At 47.1% G+C, this 23,915-nt stretch overlaps 1 protein-coding gene across 12 annotated transcripts in view; it reads right to left on the reverse strand.

Moving 5' to 3' along the window:
- BCAS3 (BCAS3 microtubule associated cell migration factor) overlaps positions 1 to 23,915 on the reverse strand; it is a 583,990-nt gene that overhangs the window by 286,631 nt on the left and 273,444 nt on the right. For all 12 annotated transcript variants that reach the window (XM_084823239.1, XM_084823238.1, XM_084823242.1 and 9 more), the window contains one exon: positions 3,109 to 3,209. In XM_084823239.1, coding sequence (XP_084679365.1) covers positions 3,109 to 3,209 — 101 coding nt within the window. The remainder of the gene's footprint in view (positions 1 to 3,108; positions 3,210 to 23,915) is intronic.

Below are 23,915 nucleotides of genomic sequence, written 5' to 3' on the forward strand. Positions count from 1 at the left end.
CATCCACATCGTCCCCTTGTCATACGGGTAACTCAGGCTGTCTTTGCCGCTATGTAAATTAGGCCACGACTGAAGCATTCTGTGTATTTTAAGCTCGAAACCATCAGCTCCACAGAGCCGAGAGGTAAACAGATGCCTGTGCGATTTCACCGAGGGCATGAGCCAGATGTTCCCATTCATTCCCCTGCCGTGCGCAGGACAAACATATTGTATCTACTCCCACTGACAGCACTCATTACCCATTCATCTAATTGAGAAGTGGAAGCGAAGGGCAGCTTTTCTTTGCCTCATGCTGTTGCCATCGAGAACCACACTTCTGTTTGGAAAAACATACACGCACCACAGGCTTTAATCTAAAGCGTCTGGGCTCGGGGATCGTGAGCACGTTTTGTGTCCCGAGGAGACGCAATCATGCTCTTACCGCTTGGCAAAAATTAGGCGTTCCTAAACACTCCTTGAGCATCCCCTAAGACTTCTGCTGAGTGTTCTCATTAAAATATACATCATTACGCGCCAGTGGGCATCCAAAATGTGATGGCTATCAACATCCCCTTGTTAACTGTTGGCAACTCTAGAGCGGGGGGGGAGAACCTTAGGCCAAATCTGGCTCTCTTCAGGTCCCAATCCGGCCCACTGGGGCTCCCCAGATGGCCACGCTCCTTCCTCCCAACCACCTGTCATTCAATGTTTTCCTGGCTTTTGTGCTGTTCCCCCGCCCCCACCCCCCACTAAAAGGCTAAAATGCCTCTCCCGGGGCTCAGTTCCTGGCAGTAAAAGATTGAAGTTATAATATGCTCGTTTGGGGGGGAGTATTTTTGGCCCTGCCCACTTGGCCGTTGGCCCCGCCGCACCACTGGAATGCAGCCCTCAGGCTGAAAGAGGTTCAGCGCCCCCGCTTGAAAGGAATTCTGTGAAGATCTGGAAAGGGAGAGATGCACTGGCAGATGCTGACTAGGGATGTCGAAGAAATCCTCCACGGACCCCAGTGAGGCTGGATCCATAGAGGATTGGATCTCCTACCTCCGCCTCCCCGCGAAGTCCCTTGCCGGCCGGATCCTGCCTGCCACCGCATCCAAAGCTCCAGCGATATGGCTGCCATTGCTGTATCACTGGCTGGAATGACAGACTGTGGACACAAATGGCATCCGCTACGCCATTTGCGTCCCTGCTCTTTGACATGATAGGCTACGTAAATCTTTACGTAGCCTATTGCGTGAAAAAACAGGGACGCAAATGGCGTATTTGCGTTGCTGTTCCTTCACGAGATAGGCTACATAAAGATTTATGTAGCCTATCACATCAAAGAGCAGGGACGCAAATGGCGACCGCTACGCCCGACGCCATTTGTGTCCGCAGTACGTCAGTCCAGCCAATGATACAGCAATGGCGGCCGTATCGCTGGGGCTTCGGAGCCAGCTGACGGCCCTGCAGAATCGCTGCAGAGTGGAGCCTGCCAGACAGGATTCCGGGGGGGGGGGGCGGATCACCTCCCCCCCCAGCAGACACCAGAAAATGGAACGGGGTGAGTATTTCGTACACCCTGAATGCTGACACCCCTCAGAACTTGATTAATGGAATTCCCTGGATTATGCAGAGGGGTGAGCTCAGCGTGGCCACTGGATTATCACTTGGGAATTTTCACTTCATGAATACTAACCCTAGATGGCTGATGTCTTTGGTTGCTGCAATACAGCATGGGTGGGTTCTGGGGTGGACCCTGAGGTTCACCAACTGGAGCCAGGGCAGACAAGCACTCAGGGACACAGGAACCTGCCCTACATCAGGCCAGACTATTGGTCCACTTAGCTCAGCACTGTGATTGGCAGAGGATCACCAGGGACTCAAGCAGTGGTCTTTCCTATCACCTGGTACCCAATTTTTAACTGGAGATGCTGGGGATTGAATCCGGGACTTCCTCTGCTGAGCTACAGTCCCTCTCCACTTAGACTTCAGGAACAGGTTGCTTATAAGCACATGCTCAGCCCAAGAATTTGTTTTCTGTATCAGAATCTCATTCTTTTCACCCCAAAACCAACTCCCTGTTTTCACCCAAGCTGTTAACGTCACCCTAATTCTGGGTGTGTTGTTTTGGGGTGGGAGGCGTTTAATTGATGCCGTGGTTGAACTATTGGTGTTCTATTCCACATCACCTAGAGATCCACCCAGAGTTCTTGATCCACCACCTGCCCAGCCCAACAATGCAGAATGCATTCGGGCAAAATGGCAGCGCCATGGTGGATGACAGTGGGAGTTTCCTCCTCCCAATCATGGTTTGAAATGACCTTCATTGCAGAGCTCGTAGATAGGTCCAATGTGGGCAGAATTTTAATCACACAAAAAAGAAAGAAAAGAAAACGCAGCTATGCTATTGCCCTAGAGGAGACAAGAGAAACCTGTGGCCCTTCATATCTTATTGCATTACAGCTCCTATCCACCCCAGCCAGCATAGCCAATGGTCAGGGGTGACAGGAGTTTCATTCCAACAACATCTAGAGTAGTGGTGGGCTACTTGTAGCCCTTAGCCTTATTTCAAAAGCCCTCTGCATTCGATCAGTTAAGAGCTCTGGCAAGAGCTATCTGTCCATTCCCTGGCTGCCCACTGTGTGGGAAGGAAGAGGAAGAGAGAAAAGGGAGTGGCAGAAAAAGGGAAAAAGAAAAGCAGGTGTCAGAAAGCGAGAGAAAAGGGGGTGGGATGGGCAGAGAGAGAGAGAGAGAGTAAAGGGGAAGGTGGAAAGAGAGAGAAGGGGGTAGAGAAAGAGTAAAGGGGTGTCAGAAAGAGAGAGAAAGAAAGGGGTGGCAGAAAGAGGGAGAAAGAAAAGGGGTGGCAGAAAGAGAGAGAAAAGGGGTTGGAGAAAGAGAAAGAAAAGGGGGTGGAGAAAGAGAAAATGTTTAAAGAGAGTGGCAGAAAGAGCAAGAAAAGGGGTGATCCACTCTATCCCTGCAAATTGCTGGTTTTGGCCCTGCCCATCATCAATATGTGGCCCCTGACAAAATACTCACAAGGGTATGCAGCCCTTGACAGAAAAAATGTTGCCCACCCCTGACTTAGAGGGCTACAAGTTCCCATTCCTGCCCTAGAGCCAAGCATACCATCTCTAACATCCATACCTGAGAAAGCCATTCTTCATCTTCCTGCCCACTGTGGTCGGATGCTAAGCTGTCGTAGGATTCATGCCGAGTGATGGGTCCTGGGCTTCCTAGTGGAACCACTGTGTAAAGAGGGGCGGGGGGAATCAGACAAGGCCAAGAGAACGGTTAGAAGGCATACAGCATAGATCTGTTCCCACTTGGGAGACCACTTGGGAACCATATGTAAAAATAGAAGAATACAAGAAGAGCCCTGCTGATTCAGAACTCTTTCCCACAGTGGCTGATCAGATGCCTCTTTGGAAGCCCCCAAGAAAAGCATGAGGGCAACAGACCTCCCCCGCTATATGCCTCCATCATCTGATATTCAAAGGTATCCTGCTTTTGTACATGGAAGTTAAACTGATTTAACATGGCAAATAGCCACTGGTACCTTCACATTCTCAGTGATGCCACTCAAGATAGCGGTTCTCACCCACGAGTGTCCTCACGGAAGGGGTTGCTATGATACTAAATCAGGGGCTGGGGGACCCATTAAAATTCCAGCTCTCATCAGCCCTAGTCAGCATGGCTGATAGTCAGTGGCGACGGGAGTTGTGGCCCTCTAAATGTTGTTGGACTACACATTCCCGAGCCCTGTACTAAACTGTATGAACATAATCAGAGAAGCTATAATCCAAGGGTTCAGAACCTCTTTCAGCCCGAGGGCCGAAATCCATTTTGAAGAAACTCTCAGGGGCCACCTTCCAGTGGTGAGCAGGGCTGGAGGCAAAGGGGCAGGGCCAAAATACCAAAGATGCCAGCATCTTTAAGCCTGAAGCTCTTCCTCCCAGAAACTAAGCTCTAGGGGAGGCATTTCCACCTTTTAGAATGGGGGTAAAACTGCAAAAACAGCCAGGGGAACCACCAAATGATTGGTGGTCAGGAGAAAAGGGGTTGGTCCAGGGGGACCGGAGGTGAGCCACGTTTGGCCCATTGGCTGAGGGTTCAAGACTCCTGCTATAATCCATTAACCAACTCTTTTTCTCCCCAGTGGCAGAACTATACATTTTGCAAATGTTTCCAAACCATCAGAGCTGGGAGAGGGGCTCTGGCCACCACGCGATGCATCTGGTGAGCACCCACCGGGCCCATTTGCCTGCGTGCCTGCCTGCTGCTTCTCGGTCTCTTTGCAAGCAGAGACGTTACCACCCGCAGGTCCAAGGTGCGTGGCCCAGCAAGGGGCAACCATCAGAACTGGTCCAGTTACAATAACGAACGGTGCAAAACCAGGAGAGCATCCAAAATAGACCCACAAATGGAAGGCAGATAAGTCTCAAGATGCTGGAACAACAATGTAATTCATAAAAAAGAAAAAAGCCCAACATATTTCTGCCTATTCTTATTTTTAGGCCTTCTTCAAGGGGTTATAAAAAGGTCTGCAGAAATTCCTCTAAAAATGTCCCCTACTAAAATTCACTGGTGACTTGGAGAAATGTCCAGGAGGCTATAGTTTTTATCCTCTCTGTTAGAGAATAAAAAGTAAAGCCTTCTGAACACTTCTCCGAGTCACCAATGGATTTTACAAATTAAATCTTTGTTCCAGCATCTTGTGCCTTTCTCTTCCATTCGTGGGCTAATTAAAACAAGAGGAGCAGCAACCCCCCCAAACCGGGCGTGTCTTTCTGACCCCAGTGATGCTTTCAAGTCTGGCTTGTTCTCTGGCCTCAGCAACGCGAGCCCTCTGCTCTTGCTGATGAAGCGCTGCTTTAGCCCCATCCTCAACTAAAAAGAAGCTGGGTCTGATACAGCCTAACTGACCACACAGAGTTGTTCTGAGGTTACGGGGCTAAGTAGGCACAACGTGGGAGATCCACGGAGAAGCTCTCCCGTGTTGTTGTTTTTAAACAGCAATGTTAATAGGCACATTTTCAAGACAAATACCAGCTTTGGGGAGGGATTTTAATGGGAGAAACAGCAGGGTGGCGGGAGAGGGTTAAGCACTCCCTCTCCCAGCTCTGTTGTCAACATCTGAGTGGGGGGGGGGTACTGCTATTAACATTTAAAAAAAATGTCAGGAGATCCCATTCATGAATCTCTTGCATCATGGCTGAAATTCTAAATTAATGATGACACTCTGAACTCCTTAGGGGGAAAGCATGGATGCAAACGGATTTACAACTGTACTACCTGGACTAAGGGGAAGAATTGGAAGTGCCCTTCTATGAGGTCAGACTATTTGTCCATGCAGTATTGCCTATTCTGCCTGGCAACACCTCTCCAGGGTCTCAGGGAGAGAGAAGGGTCTTCTCCATCACCTTTTACTAGGTGTGTAAAATTTGTTAAATCCACTTGTTAGTTTGTTAAATTTGTTTAAATCTGTTAAATCCATTCCAACTATGTTTAATGGATTCTCAGGCACCTTTTGTTTCATCATCTGCTCATTGACAGAACTGGACTTTTTAAAACCAGAGTTTTGTTCTGCTTGCACCAATGTGCGCCTGCGCCAATGTGCGCTTGCGCCAATCCGCTAATCTGTATTAGTTAATGCGAATTAGCCCTAATGTGAATTAACTGTGTATTAGCGCATTTGCGCTACTGCAGATTAGCGCTAATGTGTATTAGTGCAACCCTCGCCCCAAGAGAAAAACTGTTCCGCAACTCCACTTAATCCAGTCAACTCAGAAAAAGCCGGTCCGCTTCAAAATACACAGGTCAGATTCATAGAAATCCAAACTCATTTGAATTGTTTCCAGACTTCTCCGACTTCCCTAGCTGCTACCTGCTCCTGTTTAACTCGAGATGCCAGGGTTTGAACCCCAGACTTTCTACACACAAAGCAGGAGCTCAGCCACTGAGCTATGGCCCCTGGGTTCAAGTCCTTCAGTTAGCAATGAGATACAACACACTGGGCGTGGGCAGAAGGTAGGCTTGTATATGCTGGTAGATCTCTGGGTGATTTGCAGCAAATCAACAAGGATTCCCGACTCCTAACTTTTTAACAACAGCCGCAACAAAATGGTTCAGTCCACCCCCACTAAATTATACTGCTAAGATTATGACAGTTTTGGGGTAACCAGCTTGGGAATGTTTACGTGGGTTTTCCAATGGATTCTTGTGTGGAAGGACTATTCTGATACTCCAAACAAATCCCTTGGCTCAGAATTCTTGAATTCTAAGTGTAAGTCTTTTGCATCAGCCTCCAGCTGGTGGATCCTGAAGTTGTATTAAAAAACAAAGAAGATCCCACAAGCCTGAAGTCTGCCTAGTCCTGCTTTGGATAACCTTGGGTCAGTCAATAATGCCGAGCTTACCTTGTAGAGTTGATGACAGGATAAAAATTGGGAAAACCCATGTAAACCATACCAAGCTCTTTGGAAGACGAACGGGATACACATGTGATAATAATCTATTTGTAAATCTTATTTTGATCAAGATAGGTAGACAGACCAATAAAAATAATATTCATATCCTTTCCTTCCTTCCTTTTATCTATGTATACACAAAACACACACAAATAATGTCAAGGCCTTCCAGGTCAGAAGACCTGAAAGCCAAATGACCTTAAAGTCCAGCAACTCAGATCTTAGGAATTAAGCCTGCTCAGCACTGTTTTGAGATGTGGTTGTAAGGATGGACAAATCAGTGAGTTTCAGTTTCTGATCTTCAGTTTAGTCCATCTGTAACTTTGAGATTTTTTATTTGAAGTTCATACGAAAATTCGTACACATTTTTCTGTGCATTTCTCCCAATACAAGCATTTCTCGTGAAATGCTTGTATTGCACAAGAAATGCTTGTATTGGGAGAAATAATCGATACACAAGAAAGATCGATACACAACTGCATGAGAACGATATGGCCTACTCCCACATACTGGCTGCCTATTTTGAGCCACATACCACCTCCGGATGCAAGACGAAAGAGTGCCCTTCTTCAAGAATATCGGAAGATTATTGACAATCTCCAGCTACCAATATTAAATGACGTAACCTACTTGGAGCGAAACAGGCTAAGATCGAGACATCCAGCCATTTCTACCACTAAAGCTCGTCTAGAAGATGATTTTAATATCCACAACACGTGGAAACAACATTGGCTAGGAAACTGCCCTCCACAATTTATTTATTTATTATTGCATTTATATCCCGCCTTTTTTCCTCTTGCAAGGCACTCAAGGTGGCTTACGTGATCCTCCTCCTCTCCATTTTATCCTCACAACAACAACCCTGTGAGGTAGGTTGGGCTGAGAGTGCGTGACTGGCCCAAAGTCACCCAGTGAGCTTCCATGGCCGAGTGGGGACTAGAACCCGGATCTCCCAGCTCCCAGTCCAACACTCTTGCCACTACACCACACTGGCTCTCACAATGCCGAAGCTTGCCCTGCATCTTGGAAAAACCACCTGGATTTGACCAGCCCTGTGCAATATGGACAACCTTGAACCGAATTCGCACGGGTCATGGTAGATGTACAAATGCCCATTACAAATGGGGCAAAATAACATCATCAAATTGTGATTGTGGGGCTGAAAAACAAACTATCCAACACATAGTGACAGAGTATGTGTTTAGAAATTTAGCTTTCTAAATTTTTATCTTTGCTGTTTTAAATCTGTATTTTAAACTCCTGCACTGCTGCTAGGTTTTATTGTGGTTGTATTGTTATATTGTGGTTTTAATGTTCTATATATTTTAAATTGTTTTATTGTGTGTTGTTTGGTTTTAATTTTTGTGAACCGCCCAGAGAGCTTCGGCTATTGGGCGGTATAGAAATGAAATAAATAAACAAACAAACAAACAAATAAATAAGAGTGTCAAAACTGAGCCTACAATGGAGACTTTGCTGATTTCCTGGCTGTGACAGCTGAAGCAAAGAACTATATCTGTAACCTAGACATATGTTTGTGATCTTCCTGTCTATATTTTATATTTCATATTTATCATGCTCTATTTTTTATTGTAACACAATGTGAATGTGCCATACGATAAATAAATACATACATATATACATACATACAAGCATTTTTGTGCGCAGTTTTGTCTAATACCCCCCTCCTTTTTTTTGCAAACGATATTCCTCATACAATGCATTTTTAACACAATTTTAATTAATGCATGTATTTTGGGGTGGACTTTCCCCTAACATGTGCACTTGTGTTCACATTTTTTGACCGGAGAACTCCGCTGCAAATTTCGGAGAAGTCCAATTGTCAAGGATAAGTGAGTTTTGGTTTGCAGACTGGTTCGAAAGTGCAAAACGAGGTACGCTCACATTAAAGCGTGAACTGAACTAATTTCTGTTCCATGTCGACGCCGCAATAAACCAGACTTGCTCTTTGCTGCTTTCATCTGGCAGTGCCAAAGGAACTGCAAACCAGCTTCAAGTGAAGCTGACAACTCCCGGGGCGTCTCACCCTTCGGTGCCCCTGTCAATGATACGCCACCCGCCGGAAAGTTTTCAAAAAACTGCCCACTTTAGGAGATGCAGCAACCAAGCTGAGCCACAGTGACAAAACCTCACCTCAGGTGGCCTGCAACTTTTGCCTGGCCCGGGGCACAGCAACCATCGAGTCGCCTTGACGTTAATGCAACTTATTTGAAGCTGCCTCGACAATTAAGTTGGCCAAGATCTTTTTGGCAGGTGGGAGCAGATGATTTACATCTTGGCAGCAGCTGTTTCACCAGACGGCCGTATTTTATCACCGTTAAGTGAAATCTATAACCGAACAGAAAAAGAAAAAAAATACAGCCTCGCAGAGCCTCCCCCCGCAACCTTCTAATCGGAACTCCTTGGGGGGACAGGGGATTTGTCTGCAGTTGGGGGACGTCCGGAATTACAGACGGCATAATGTGTGTGGGAATACTGGGGGACATCAAAGGGTTGCTAGACTGAGGGACTATCAGGATTAGGGAAGGGCGGGGTCAGGGGAAAAGATGGAAGTTTTCATGTTGGCTCCCAGCCGTTTTCCCCTGGGTCACTGCAACGAGGGTCAAGTGAGCTTACGATACCTGCCCTAGCGAGGAAAGAACCGTGGCTTCGAAATCTGCTTTCCTGACATGGAATGGGCTATAAGGCACACATCACTTTTGACACTGCTTTTTAATCAACACAGATCTTCTGAGGTCTTCACAGGGGCCATGGCTCAATGCTAGAGCCCTGCTTTGCTTGCAGAAGGTCCCAGGTTCAATCCCCAGCATCTTTGGCTAAAAGAAATGATCAGGGCGCAGGGGATGGAGAAGACCCTCCTCTGCCTGAGATGTTGGAGAGACCCTGCCACTCACAGCAGACAGTACTGGGCTGGAGGGACAAATCATCCGACCTGGTCAAAGGCAGTGTCCTATGTTCCTGATCCAAAGAAAGCCAGTGTGTTTCGGTGGTCAAAAGGACAAACTAGGGCTAAGGAGACTTTGGTTCAAATCCCCATTCACGGTTGAAATTCACCAGTTCACCCTGGGCCAATGCCTAACACTACCTCACAGGGTCATTGTATGGATAAAAATGGTGGTGGAATGAGAACCATGTACACTGTTAAATGAAAGGTGGGATACAAAGACCACGCTGGGAGTTTGCCAGGGTGATGACTGCCTGTCTCCTTGCGCTGTTTGGATTTGCTGTGTTGCCTGCCCACATAGGGGAATTCTCTCCTCGGATCTGGTGCCAGGAACTCATGGCTCCTGCATTGCTCACACCCCGTTAATCTAAACTGTGTTTGCCTTTTCTTGCCAGGGCCCAGTCTCTCCTTCTAATAGCGAACTTAGGTAGTGAGTGCCAACAGGACCGGAGCCAAAATGGGGCCACCAAGAAACAAGAGGGGTATCTGCATGCTCAGGAGGGACTCCGGGGTTTGCAGAAGTACAAAATAATGTTTAGTTTAAAAAAAAATCTAAGGGGGGCAAAAAAACCCTCCAACCCTAAAGTCCAATGAGCACGGAGAGTGGTCGGTGCTCTGCAAGACCCCCGGAAATATGGAAACCATGTGGTATTGGCTTGCTTGAGCCCCTAACAGCTTATAGCAGCCTTCTCCAATCTGGTGCCTTCCAGATGTGTTGGACTGCAATTCCCATCATCTGTTAACAACATGGCCAGCGGTTTGCTAACTGGGGGTAATGGGAGTTGAGGGTGCCACTTTGGGGAAAGCTGGCTTGTAGTATCCCAGGGGAAGGCATGGCTGGCTGGCTGGCACCATTCCTGTTAAGGGGGCAAGGATGTACTGCAACCTTCTGTTGCAGGTCCCATTTGTGTTAATTAAAACTAAAAACCACAGAACTTATAAATGAACCATTGGGCAATGGGGCGGGACGGGGGGGAGAGAAACAGAATGAAAAAGGAACAAGGATGTAGAAAAATGTTGCTCCTGGGGTAACTTTGGCATGTGAAGTTTCTGCCCACTTCATAACAGTGTTGTAAGCTACTTAATGATAGGAACGAGACGCGTCTTGGAGCACAAACAGATGTTGGCGCCTCTCTAATGTAAACAGCCTTTTAAAAATATTAATCCACGCGCTACACAAAATGGCGGTGGCTGTGGCTGTTTTCAAACCTGAACATAACCACAACCGGTCCTAGACGCTCTCAACCAAATGATTTCCCCCTTTGTAAGGCTAAAAGACCAACAGCCCAATGCGAATGCGAAACATATTTACTCAGAAGTAGCTTTGACTGATTCCAGATAAACGCGCTTAGGATTGCAGGGTGTGTGTGTGTGTGTGCGCGCGTGTGTGTGTGTGTGTGCGCGCGTGTGTGTGTGTGTGTATGGCCAAAAGAAAAGGAAAGGGAAGGGAAAGGAGAATCGAAACAGAACGCTACCTGGTTATTCTTGGCTTGAATGCTGCTAAAGGTAAGAAGGCTGACAACACAACTTCAAGTGACGACAGTTCCAAGTGACAACCGGGACTTGGACTCATGCAGAACGAAGTACCGCCGTTCTGTGTTCCAGTCAGCCAGGCTGCCTTGCCCCCTTACACAATACGCCCCTTCATTCACCCAATGGAGGCTGGTGGCTCCGATGTCAGTGGGGCAGTGCCTGCATTCCCCCTCCCCTCCCCGTTCCCCTGCCCCAACTGACACACAGCACTGTATAGCCACTGAGCATGCACGGTCCATATTAGGCTGATTTGGGTATCTCCCCCCCCGTCTTGTTTCTGGGCCCAATTCAAGGTGTTGACATTGTCCCATAATGCCTCATTGAGCTGTTCTTATTTCCCCCCTTAGGTGCCCCCCGCAAAGCAGGGGTCGGACATGCAACGTCCAGCAAGACCCCTTCCTCTCCCCAGCCCCCCACTTTTGCTGCCGCAGCCACTTCTCCCTGCCTCCATGGTCACCCAGGAAGCAGGGCATCACTGGCGGAGGGGGGGAGGCGGGAGCAGTGGTGGGGCAGGCGGGCTGGCAGATGGGAAGAGGTGGTGAGCGGCAAACATGGCTCCTGCAGCAGGTGGGCAGGAATTGGTAGAAGCAGCAGCCAAGGGGGCGGGCCAGAGAAAGAAGCAGGAGGAGGAGGAGGAAGAGGAGGAGGAGGAGGAGCAAAAATAGAGAGAATTGTAGAGGGGGGGAGGAAGAAAAGAGAGGATGTCAGCAAAGGGGGCAAGAGAAGAGAGGATGTCAGCAAAGGGGGCAAGAAAAGAGAAAATGAAAGCAAGGGGGGCAAGAAAAGAGAGGATGTCAGCAAAGGGGGCAAGAGAAGAGAGGATGTCAGCAAAGGGGGCAAGAGAAGAGAGGATGTCAGCAAAGGGGGCAAGAAAAGAGACAATGAAAGCAAGGGGGGCAAGAAAAGAGAGGATGTCAGCAAAGGGGGCAAGAGAAGAGAGGATGTCAGCAAAGGGGGCAAGAAAAGAGACAATGAAAGCAAGGGGGGCAAGAAAAGAGAGGATGTCAGCAAAGGGGGCAAGAAAAGAGACAATGAAAGCAAGGGGGGCAAGAAAAGAGAGGATGTCAGCAAAGGGGGCAAGAAAAGAGAAAATGTCTGCAAAGGGGGGCAACAAAAGAGAGAATGAAAGCAAGGGGGGCAAGAAAAGAGAGGATGTCAGCAAAGGGGGCAAGAGAAGAGAGGATGTCAGCAAAGGGGGCAAGAGAAGAGAGGATGTCAGCAAAGGGGGCAAGAGAAGAGAGGATGTCAGCAAAGGGGGCAAGAGAAGAGAGGATGTCAGCAAAGGGGGCAAGAAAAGAGACAATGAAAGCAAGGGGGGCAAGAAAAGAGAGGATGTCAGCAAAGGGGGCAAGAAAAGAGACAATGAAAGCAAGGGGGGCAAGAAAAGAGAGGATGTCAGCAAAGGGGGCAAGAAAAGAGAAAATGTCTGCAAAGGGGGGCAACAAAAGAGAGAATGAAAGCAAGGGGGGCAAGAAAAGACAGGATGTCAGCAAAGGGGGCAAGAAAAGAGACAATGAAAGCAAGGGGGGCAAGAAAAGAGAGGATGTCAGCAAAGGGGGCAAGAGAAGAGAGGATGTCAGCAAAGGGGGCAAGAGAAGAGAAAATGAAAGCAAGGGGGGCAAGAAAAGAGAGGATGTCAGCAAAGGGGGCAAGAGAAGAGAGGATGTCAGCAGAGGGGGCAAGAGAAGAGAGGATGTCAGCAAAGGGGGCAAGAAAAGAGAAAATGTCTGCAAAGGGGGGCAACAAAAGAGAGAATGAAAGCAAGGGGGGCAAGAAAAGACAGGATGTCAGCAAAGGGGGCAAGAAAAGAGACAATGAAAGCAAGGGGGCAAGAAAAGAGGCAATGAAAGCAAGGGGGGCAAGAAAAGAGAGGATGTCAGCAAAGGGGGCAAGAAAAGAGACAATGAAAGCAAGGGGGGCAGGAAAAGACAGGATGTCAGCAAAGGGGGCAAGAAAAGAGACAATGAAAGCAAGGGGGGCAAGAAAAGAGAGGATGTCAGCAAAGGGGGGCAAGAAAAGAGAGGATGTCAGCAAAGGGGGCAAGAGAAGAGAGGATGTCAGCAAAGGGGGCAAGAGAAGAGAAAATGTCTGCAAAGGGGGGCAACAAAAGAGAGAATGAAAGCAAGGGGGGCAAGAAAAGACAGGATGTCAGCAAAGGGGGCAAGAAAAGAGACAATGAAAGCAAGGGGGCAAGAAAAGAGAGGATGTCAGCAAAGGGGGCAAGAAAAGAGAGGATGTCAGCAAAGGGGGGCAAGAGAAGAGAGGATGTCAGCAAAGGGGGCAAGAAAAGAGAAAATGAAAGCAAGGGGGGCAAGAAAAGAGAGGATGTCAGCAAAGGGGGCAAGAAAAGAGACAATGAAAGCAAGGGAGGCAAGAAAAGAGAGGATGTCAGCAAAGGGGGCAAGAAAAGAGAAAATGTCTGCAAAGGGGGGCAACAAAAGTGAGAATGAAAGCAAGGGGGGCAAGAAAATACAGGATGTCAGCAAAGGGGGCAAGAAAAGAGAGAATGAAAGCAAGGGGGGCAAGAAAAGAGAGGATGTCAGCAAAGGGGGCAAGAAAAGAGAGGATGTCAGCAAAGGGGGGCAAGAGAAGAGAAGATGTCAGCAAAGGGGGCAAGAAAAGAGAAAATGTCTGCAAAGGGGGGCAACAAAAGAGAGAATGAAAGCAAGGGGGGCAAGAAAAGACAGGATGTCAGCAAAGGGGGCAAGAAAAGAGACAATGAAAGCAAGGGGGGCAAGAAAAGAGAGGATGTCAGCAAAGGGGGCAAGAAAAGAGAGGATGTCAGCAAAGGGGGCAAGAAAAGAGAAAATGTCTGCAAAGGGGGGCAACAAAAGAGAGAATGAAAGCAAGGGGGGCAAGAAAAGACAGGATGTCAGCAAAGGGGGCAAGAAAAGAGACAATGAAAGCAAGGGGGGCAAGAAAAGAGAGGATGTCAGCAAAGTGGGGAAAGAGAAGAGAGGATGTCAGCAAAGACGGCAAGAAAAGAGAAAATGTCAGCAAAGGGGGCAAGAAAAGAGAAGATGTCTGTGAAGGAGGCAAGAAAACAGTATGTCAGCAAAGGGGGGGTGGCAAGAAAAGAGAATCCAGAAAAAAGAGTGTGCGGGCTCAAATGACCATGGGACAAAGGCACCCTCAAGCCAGAAAAAAAAAAGACAAGTGTAGCCAATGGCCCCAAAAGGTGGCCTAACCCTGCCCTAAAGGTGTTGTTCACTTCCGCCAACCTTGGGGATCCATCAAGGAGGCCGATACCTCTCTGTTTTGGCCGATGTGCCTCAGCAAGCGAGTTTGCTCTTAGTATATAGCCCTGTGCAGACATTCAGCCTGCTCCCAGAAGCACTCAAAGGGTGGGGGGAGGATCTTACTTGCTGGCAGTAAGAACTTTACACTCAAATAGGTGGTATTTTTGGCCTCACCCCGTTGTCTCACCCACCACTGGAATGCGGCCCCCAAGAGTTTCTCTGAAATGGAATTCGGCCCTCTGCCTGAAAGAGGTTCTGCACCCCTGAACTAGATGGATCTTTGGCCTGATCCAGCAAGGCCTTTCTGATGTTCTTACTTCGGACATCTTTTTAAATTTCTCTTGTTGCTTTTTAAAACAGAACTCTGGATTTCGAAAAGGTAGCATGCTAGCATCATCAACAGCTAAAACAATGCTAAAGGACCTGATTCCTGTAGGAGCATAACCACAGCACTACGGCAGTTAAACACACACACACAAACATCTAAGAGCAGCAAATTTTGCTCGTGTTATCTGTCAGTGCTCTTCCTTGCCCTCCGACGCAAGGGTACAATAGATGTTCAATTATTAATCTTTTCAGGTTTTCTATCAGCAGCTCAATGCAGGGGCTCTGGTTTCCTTTCCCTCTCATTACATTTCTCCCAGGAGAACAGTCACAGACAGGGTATAATTACGAAACAGACATCTCTGTGTGCTGCAAAGAGATCTTTGACACGGTGGGTTCTCAACAACCGCAGGTGCATTGCTTCCCCCCACTGAACAAATTTGATGCACCAGAACCATGTCAAACTTTGACATACCCTTATCAGTTGGCATTCTAGTAAGGGTTGCCAACTTGAAGTCTTTGGAACCCAGGATCTGTGGGTGTATGCATATGCACACACTGAAAATTATGACTGCACGAAAGGCAATTAGGAAACATGGAAATAAAGTACAGCTGTTTCACACATTACACCGCCCCCAAACCCAGTTTTGCCACCAAGGGTAACTCAGCAAAGAGCTGCAGCCAAGCCCTGAACTCGTACAGATGTACCTGAACTATATATGTGTCTTCAGACACCGGTTCATTTCATTCACACGTCACATTCTGAGGTGTGCACTTAAAAATTATACATCTGCAGCCTTAAAAAAACGACCATGTCATGTACCATGGGGCCATGAGGATGTCAAACACACTGAGGTTGGCCCATAGAGAAGTCATGCCAAGGGCACAAGAAGCATGGCATCCCTTGCTGTCAGAAGGACTGAGTTACAGGCGGCTGTCAGAAGGGAGTCAGGAGTCGAGTCAGGAGTCGAGTCAGGAGTCAAGCCAGGCGTCAGGAGTCAGAGCCAATAAACACAGAGCCTACTAGAGGAATCGTTCCCACCCCCACAAGAAGCCTTTTATAGCCCTTCCTGTCTAGAAGGCCCAATGGCCAGCTGGGGTGGGTGGAGCTAGTCCAAACCCTGAAAATGCATCGCCGTCTTAGAGGTTCCAATGATAGCTCGCCACATGGGGCAGCCACACATCGTACCGAAGGTTTCTGGTACTAACCTCAACAACTCTTAACACTTGTTGCCTTTTAAAAAATATTGCTCAGGATACCCCTCCACAGAAGAGGGGAAAAGAAGGAAAGATGCTCACCTCCCTGCATGGGATTGGTTCACGCATATGACATCTCATTATCTGATCAACGCAATACCACGTGGCTCTTGGCCAAAGGTACAAACTGTCTCCCCAGAAACGTTTTGGCCCCGAGCTGACAACAGGCGATGCAAAGGGTTCTGTCTGGGCCACTTGGTCTTATAATGGCTCACCCACACATCCATCAGTTGCTATTACAGTCGACAGGCGACAAGTCAGTTCCTGTCTCATACATGTAGCACGCCGTGGGTCAAAGGGTGTGCAGGCCTGTCCTAATTGTGCAAGCTGTGTGTAACCACATCTGTGAGTCCAGGACCAAACTGAATGCAGAAATGCGTACACACGGCTCCGCTCACGGAAGGCAGCACTGTAGGATCAGGCTATGCACATCCCTCACGCCTGGGCAACACTGTTGAACATGGCGGCCAATGATTCAAGGACTGGCAACAAATACAACCGTCTCTTGTGTTCAAGAATAAATTCAGCGTCGAGGGCCAACTGTGAAATCGGCCTGATGGGGCCATCTTTAAAGAGTTACGGAAGAGGTAACTCTTTCTATAATTCACCGACTTCAAAAGTATGTTTGACATTATTGTCGGGAAAATTATGTTAACCATGGATTACTGTTACAATCAAAGTATGTAGTGAGAAGTCAAGAGGCTTAGTAGTAAATTTTCAAAGCGGAGCGCGGGGATTTAGCCGTTTGACTCCCATTAGCGTCAGGAGGGCTCACACAGCTAAATCCTCGCACGCCGCTTTGAAAACTGACCCTTTGCATTGATGGAATCGCCCCCCCCTTCCCAAACTCTTCCCAACCACCACAGTCTTTTAAGAAGTTCCAGATGACCAAGCAAGACCAGGGGGAAAAAACACACACAAACCATTTCAGCAAGTTATTGTTGTTTGTAGGCATCTGAAAGTTATTTTAATTCTTTTGCCCTCAGAACTACTTCCAGCATTTGAAAGGTGCATTGGGACAGACCCGTGTTGACTGCTGTGATGCGGCTAAGACGGGCACACGCGGAGGCACAAAGGGATATGAAACTCCTTCGTAAATTTCCCACATCCACCTAAACACCCCCTGGTCGATTACTACACATCTCGGCCCGGTCGGTTTCAACGTATTCAACTGCTACATAAGGAGACTCAAAAGGGGATTCTTTTAGCCTCCAGAGAGCTGCCACCTGTCCAAGACAGCTTGGCTCTATGGGGGAATGGCATCCTGCCCTGTTTCTACTCATTTCACTCTGTCGGATGCTCAGAAAAGGACTTATTATTTGTACTTCCTTTCACCACTTAACCTCCCTGTCTTCAGGAAAAGGGCAACACCAGTTAGGTCTTAAGGAAAAGTGGGGGCAGGGGACCCAACGTTTTTGTTTCCCCATGGAACGTGGACGCTGACGTTTCCACTTACAAACGCCTTTCAAGTAAGACAGAGGTAATGCAGGCTGGCTTACAAAAGGTTATGTTAAGACATGAAAGTGCTTATCGCAATGACCTTACCACTTAATATAAGGATTCACGGGCAGCGACATGGGGTCGGATTTCCTCTCGTTGAAATCACCATAAGTTTGGGTCCACAGAAAGTGCAGGGTTGGTGGATGGGGAGAATGATTAAGACAACCACTTTTTTTTATTTCATCACCAGGCCTTCCCCAACCTGGTGCTGTCCAAATGTTTGGGATTACGATTCTCATGAGCCCCAGCCAGCATGGTTAATGGTCAGGGATATTGGGAGTTGTAGTACAACACAAACAGAAGGCATGGAGAAAGTTGCCCTAGGAGAACTCATGGCACCCATCAACATGATTTGCCCTTGGATACTCACCTATCGAGCGACAACTCATAACTTGAAAATGGAACCTCTTCCTGAACATTAGGTGACATTTACAACTAATATGCACATATCCAAGGCACCAATGTCTACCCTTTGGGTTTCCAATTCAAGTATCGCAGATTTCCAAGTGTGATAAACATAAGTAAATTTGTAGTAACTGGCTTTATTTCTACATTGGTAATAAGTATTTAAATGCCATCCCGTGGTTTTCTAGAGTTCGTAAAAATCTTCCCAATCAGGAGAACTGGAATTTAATCCAGAAAGGAACGAGCTAGGCTTTCAATTAGCTTGCATGACAGCTAAGTCATCTTGACAAGGACACTGCCTGGCTTAATTACTATGTTGAAGCAGAGCATGATTCTAGGAAGAGAACACAACACTAGCTAGCGGCAACGTTTCACAAAAAGATCAAGAAAACACAACCCTAAAAGGGAGAGCTGAGAAAATATGAATATTTAACTTCCCACTTGGACAACACAAGGCAACGTATTCTAGGGACGGGTGAATGTGCAATGTTCAAGCCTGCTGAGGTTTTCTGAATTCCTCCTTGAAGCTCGGTTTGCTGCATTTGCATTCCCTAACGCAAGCATCTTTTTTTTTTTATTGGGAAAAATGCACTTTTAAAAGTGCACATTTCCCAATCAAAAATGTGAATTTTTCTCCATAGGCTAAACTGTGAAAATGCAGCATCTGGGTATACAAGTGCACATTTTTATAAGTGCGCACTTTTGAACACAAATGCAACTTTGGGAAATGGTGAAAATTCCCCAAGATTATTTTCCGGCTCACATTCAGCCTTCCAAATGGGACATGTTTGCCTGATTTGCAAACAAAAACAAAATTCTCAGACATCCCTTACGTATACATGGCTACACTTACTCATGAGCATACCTTTACTCACGAGGAGTCCCTGTTCTTGCAGCCAGCCACACTTGAACCTTTGGGCTTCTGCACTCCCAGGGGCTAGGTGGCTGCTCAGCACCTACCAACAAGCAGGGGCTAGCTGTACCTTGTAGATGGCCATCTCCCCAAAGGCCCCAGGATCTCCCTGATCGGCCTCAAAGTCCCCTGACCCAGGCAGCTGCTCCACAGAGTTAGGATCAAGGGCTCCCAGGCTGTCCTCTGAAGAGGAGTCATCCAGCAGGGGCAGGACAGCCTCTTAATCCTTGTCTGCTTGCATAAGAATCAGCCCCGCAAGCTGTCTCAGACAGTTAAAGACCTACCTCTCTCACATCTTCTTTGCCTCGGCCTCCTCTCCTCTCCTCTCCTCCCACCCCACCTCAGACTTGGCAGGACTTGGATTAGACAAGTTGTGGCTAGTGATGCCACAAAATTTCATAATTAGTCAGCTCGCTGATCGAAACTTGTCTGTTCACAATGCTCACCCGTTTAGAGGGCCTGGATTGGTGTTTTACAAATTCGCTATTAAGTCTGCAATTGATTGCGAGCTTTGGAGCATGCGTGGTCTGCATCTAAACAACATCATTTCTGTGCAAGCAGCGAGTTCATTGGATGAATCCTTCTCTCGCTTAATGTAAAATGTGACAATGTCATTTTAGCCACAGCCAATCACATTCAAAGAAACAGCCAGGTAGGCACCTATGATCTGGTGCTGCTTCCCTCCTTGCCACCACCACAGTTCTGGCTCCGTGAGGAAGAGGACTTGATGGCACCATTGCTCTCTCCATACCCTCCCTGATCGGCAACAGACACGGAGTAAACATTACATAGGAAGGCCACATGAAAACAACCATCAAGGAAAAAGTACGTAATGTGGTGATGCATAACGTTATGATGCAATATGTGTTTCCAAACTACAGCTCCCAAGATGCCTTTTGATATTGCGCATGCACAAAAATTTGTTTACATGGAACAAGATTTTTATTAAAGGAGAATAAAAGGGTTGTGTTTTAGGGTTGTGTTCTCGTCTGAGCTAACAGGGGTGAACTCATGGCTTTCTAAGGAAAGAATTCATTCACCTGAGGTAAGTTCAGCTACTGCTGGTTGTGGCACAGCTAAGGCTGCGTGAGAAATTCACTCCATCAAGATGGTTTCTTTTCTTTTTTCTACATATTTACCCAATGTGCACCTCCTGGACTCGAATGCAATTTCCGGCTGGAAATCCAAGCTCACAGTGCATTCCGCAAAACCAAAAAATGCGTTCGACAACTTGTGCATGTTTGAAAAGCGGGCAAAGAAAAATGCATACATTTCCAAAATGAGGGCAAACATGCTTTAATCAATGGGTGCGTGAACCCACAAAGGCATTCATTAAAAATGTGCAATGTGCACATTAATGGGTACATAACAAAGAAATGTGTTTGAATTTTCATACAGATACTTTGAGCTTCGGCTATTGGGCGGTATAGAAATAAATAAATGAATAAATAAATAAAATACTTTTAATCATGCAGAAATGAGCTTTATAGAGCTTGGTGCGTCCCAATTGGTTTGTGAGGTCAGCTGACAGTATTCAGGCTGGTACTGAATCATAGAGGGCATTTTTACCCTACAGATCCAATGGCCATGCCAGCTGAGGGGATGATAAGAGTTGTAGTCCAACACATCTTGACAGTGCCAAGTAAGGAAAGGTTGGCACTGTGGAATGTGATGCCTTATTTCAACACAACAGGAAGGCTTTTTTTGTTACCATTTCAAGATCAATCACGCCCTCCTGCCTCCAAGGCCTCCCAGCAGAGTTTTAACAGTGAAGCTCTGCCACGTCAGCTTACCAGAAAACACTACAATAAAGCCAGGGGGTGGGGGTGGGTATTTTTGTTTGTTTTAACAAAATCTATATTGATATCATTACATTTCCTATGGTCCAGGGCAGCTGTAATTAATGGATTTCTCTCCTTCCCTTAATGCACTCGTTTGTCAATTCAAACACACAAAACGGCCAATCAATTTTGATGTATTTAGTAAGCAATTTGTCAAAGAATGTTGCAGAACAGTTAATATATTAATTCTTTGCCATCAGCCTCCTCCTGATTTCTCCAGGCCTTCTCCATAAATAAGATATATATATATATATATATATATATATATATATATATATTTTCTGATCGAGAAGAGTGCCCGTAAACTGAAGGTGCCCCTATCCCTGTGATACAATTCTAGGAAATGAAAAAATAGAACGTAATGCGTGATCTAAAAAGTTTGCTCTCCTATTACATGTATTATTGGAGGAGGACCAGTGTGTTTCTGGGCTAAATTCAAGGTGTTGGTTTGTCCAGGAAAACAATCTCTAGTACCTCTGAGACCATCTTCTCTTCTCCAAACTTTTGAGATTTGACAATGAATTCCTGTAAGAAGCTGTCTTTTGTGGATTCTACGTTTGGCTTCCCCAAGGAGCAGGGCCTTTTACAGTGGTAGCCCCAGTAATGTGGAATGAATGGTCTCTCCCACTAAGCTTGCTTAGCTTGTTTCTTGCATGCTTTTAGAGGCAGAGATATTTTTGTTCTGCCCAGCTATTGAGAGGTGAGTCCGTCTATTTCCACAAGGGATATATGAAAATTTCGTTCCCATGTGCAAATCATGACAACATCTCCTGTTTGCAACCCTGGATGTGAGCAGGAACGCAATTCTTAGGATTTCCCCCCCAATTTCCCCCCTTGTGTTCGCATTAAAAAATGCGCACTTGTGGAAGTGCGCACTTCTGAAAATGCGCAGATCTGCATTTCCCCCTGAAATCTGCATTTTCATACTTTTCATCAGGGAAACGTGCATTTTCAGTCTGGAAAAATCTGCCCTTTTAAAAATGCACATTTCTCACCATCGAAATGCACATTTTCTACCTCGGAAAAAACACACACACTTGTGTTCAGGAACATAAATGAAACCAACCGAGTTTCGAGGAGGAATGCGGAAAACTTCACAAGCCTGGACAGCACATGTTCACCCATCCCTAATTTCCACTCCTGGTTTGTACTGTTTCTTGGTTGATTCTTGATATTTACATTTGCCTAAATTCGAACTGATTTTAGAACTTCATTATATGCGTTAGAAATAAGACTGGCCATTTGGCCTATTTTATAGAGGACCTTCTTTTATTTGAAGGGCTGCCAGAGGACCGGCCTCTATTTGAAATTGTCCTCCATTAGAAGGGGTGTCCAGCCCAAGTCCATTTTAAAGATAAAGAACCACCCAAAGGGAGAGCAGCAGAGCCCTCAAAGTTGCCCATCCACAGGTGGGAGCACCTGGGCAGTGGACTGAACAGCAGGCACACCTTTACCTGGGCACTGTACGCTAATTCGATTTAAATTGTAGCAAGCCTTTCTCTGTGTGCATCTATTCATGCCAATTAGGAGATGCACATTTCATACAGACCTGTATCCTCTCTTTCTGGGGATGAGGAAGTGGCCAGCCTACTCAGAAGCAACTTGAAAGGCAGCCTATACATTCTAGGAATAATGGTTGAATGGGCAAATCTGGATCTGATCTCCCAAGCCCACATCCAAAGCTCTATCGACACCAACTTTCTCCAACTGGGTGCCCTCCAGATGTTCCCACCAACTTTCTCCAACCTGGTACCCTCCAGATGTTGGGGACTTCAATGCCAACCATTCCTGTCCATTGACCATGCTGGCTGGGGCTGATGGGAGTCGGAGTCCAAAACATCCGGAGAGTGACGCTTTCCTTGTTCCCACCCTTGGAGGCTGACAATGCTATCTTAAAAAAAAAAAATTACTATTTCAACAACAACAAAAATCCTTTTCTAATTATCACTTCAAAGTCACACTCCGCTTAATTCAGAGGGTTATAATACAAACAAACAAATAAGATGCCCTCCTCCTCCTTCTCCTCCAGTAGCTCAGAGGGGCTCTGGTTGGATCTGAACTGCCCCCAGAAAGATGAAAGAGAAGGAAGAGGCGGATTTGGCGGCGAGCTATATATTTATACGCTCCCCCCCCCTTCCAAAGTATACCCTTCAACCGGACTATCAGACAGTTCATTGTTGCGTCTGTCGTCTGATAGAGGGGCACCTTCTGTTAGAAAAGCACACAGACTATTTCTTCGGTGACCCTGGGGGGGCCAAAGGTCACTTATTATAAATGGATAATGAGACCTAATGCAGTGTTCTGAGGCTGGACAAAGACAGGGCTTATCTGTAGCCCCTTGCGGCTCGGACCATTCAGGCTTTTATTCCTCTCTCCCCCTGCCCGCGACTACCCTCCGCCACCTCCCCACCCCACCGTCGCACACTTAATGGAGCCAAGCAATCGGCAGAAATGCTATACAGAGGCCTGAAGTGGAGGGAGGGGGAACGGCGGCATTCTGAGCCCTGATCGACAGATACAAATCGCGGCCCTGAAATGGCGCCAGAATCCCTTTTACCGCTCACATGGCAGACAGTGGCGGCCATTCACCCCCCAACTTCCCATTTAGCCATTTTGCTGGCAATTAAACATACTGACGGAAGCGATAGCGCATCCAACCGCAGGCCGCCCCGGCTAATGTGAGACCATTACATGGCTGCTGCAGGTAAGCAGAGCGTTTGTGTTTTTAACAGATATTTCCCTCCGGGGGGAAAAGAAACAGCAAACTCAGGTAGGGTTCCTGCCCCTGGCTTCTGCCATCTTCTTGTATTTAATGGGATCTAATTGCCTAGGCATTTTATAATGCGGTATAACTGATTTCTAGAGCTGTATATCAAGGTTTTGCATTGTTTCCCCCACCCCTACCCCTTTCCAAGAGCCAAATCAAGTTTTTACATCTGAGGCTATTTCAGAATAACAGTATTATAGCACTGACTGTCGAGCGGCACTCACCACGTTAGTGACCATTACATCACTCACACAGAACTAGCAATGGGAAGGGGATTCAGACAATGGATTTCCAGGGTCTGCTATCCCCCACTCCCACTCCAGATTCATTTTGGATTGGACACAGGCCACCGCACTCATTCCAGGTCACTCTGAAATGGATCTGTTAGGGCCTAATTTTGCTCTGCCGGTAAACACGGGAACTATAGATTTCCCATAGACACTGCTGGGCATGCTTAAGGCAGATCCCAGAGCCTGAACCCTGAGCGCTATGGCTGCTGTGAGGCCTTCCCACTCCCACTGCCCTCCATAAGGTGGGGGGTAATGCAGGGCAGGTGTTAAGGGTAGCATGGTGGGGTACCTGCCAAGGGCCCACACCTCAGTGGGGGCCCACTGGTAAGAGCCCCCTGGAGCTGCTCCTCTTCACCATGGCAACCTGCTTGTTCCCCTGGCTCTCACTCTGGCCCAGACAATGGTGGTGGTGAGAAGGAGCAACCCACCAATGCCTTTGGCAGGTCCATT

Source organism: Heloderma suspectum, chromosome 16 (assembly GCF_057233095.1).
Source record: "Heloderma suspectum isolate Gila_16-S chromosome 16, 16-S_ref, whole genome shotgun sequence".
Taxonomy (NCBI): Eukaryota; Metazoa; Chordata; class Lepidosauria; order Squamata; family Helodermatidae; genus Heloderma; species Heloderma suspectum.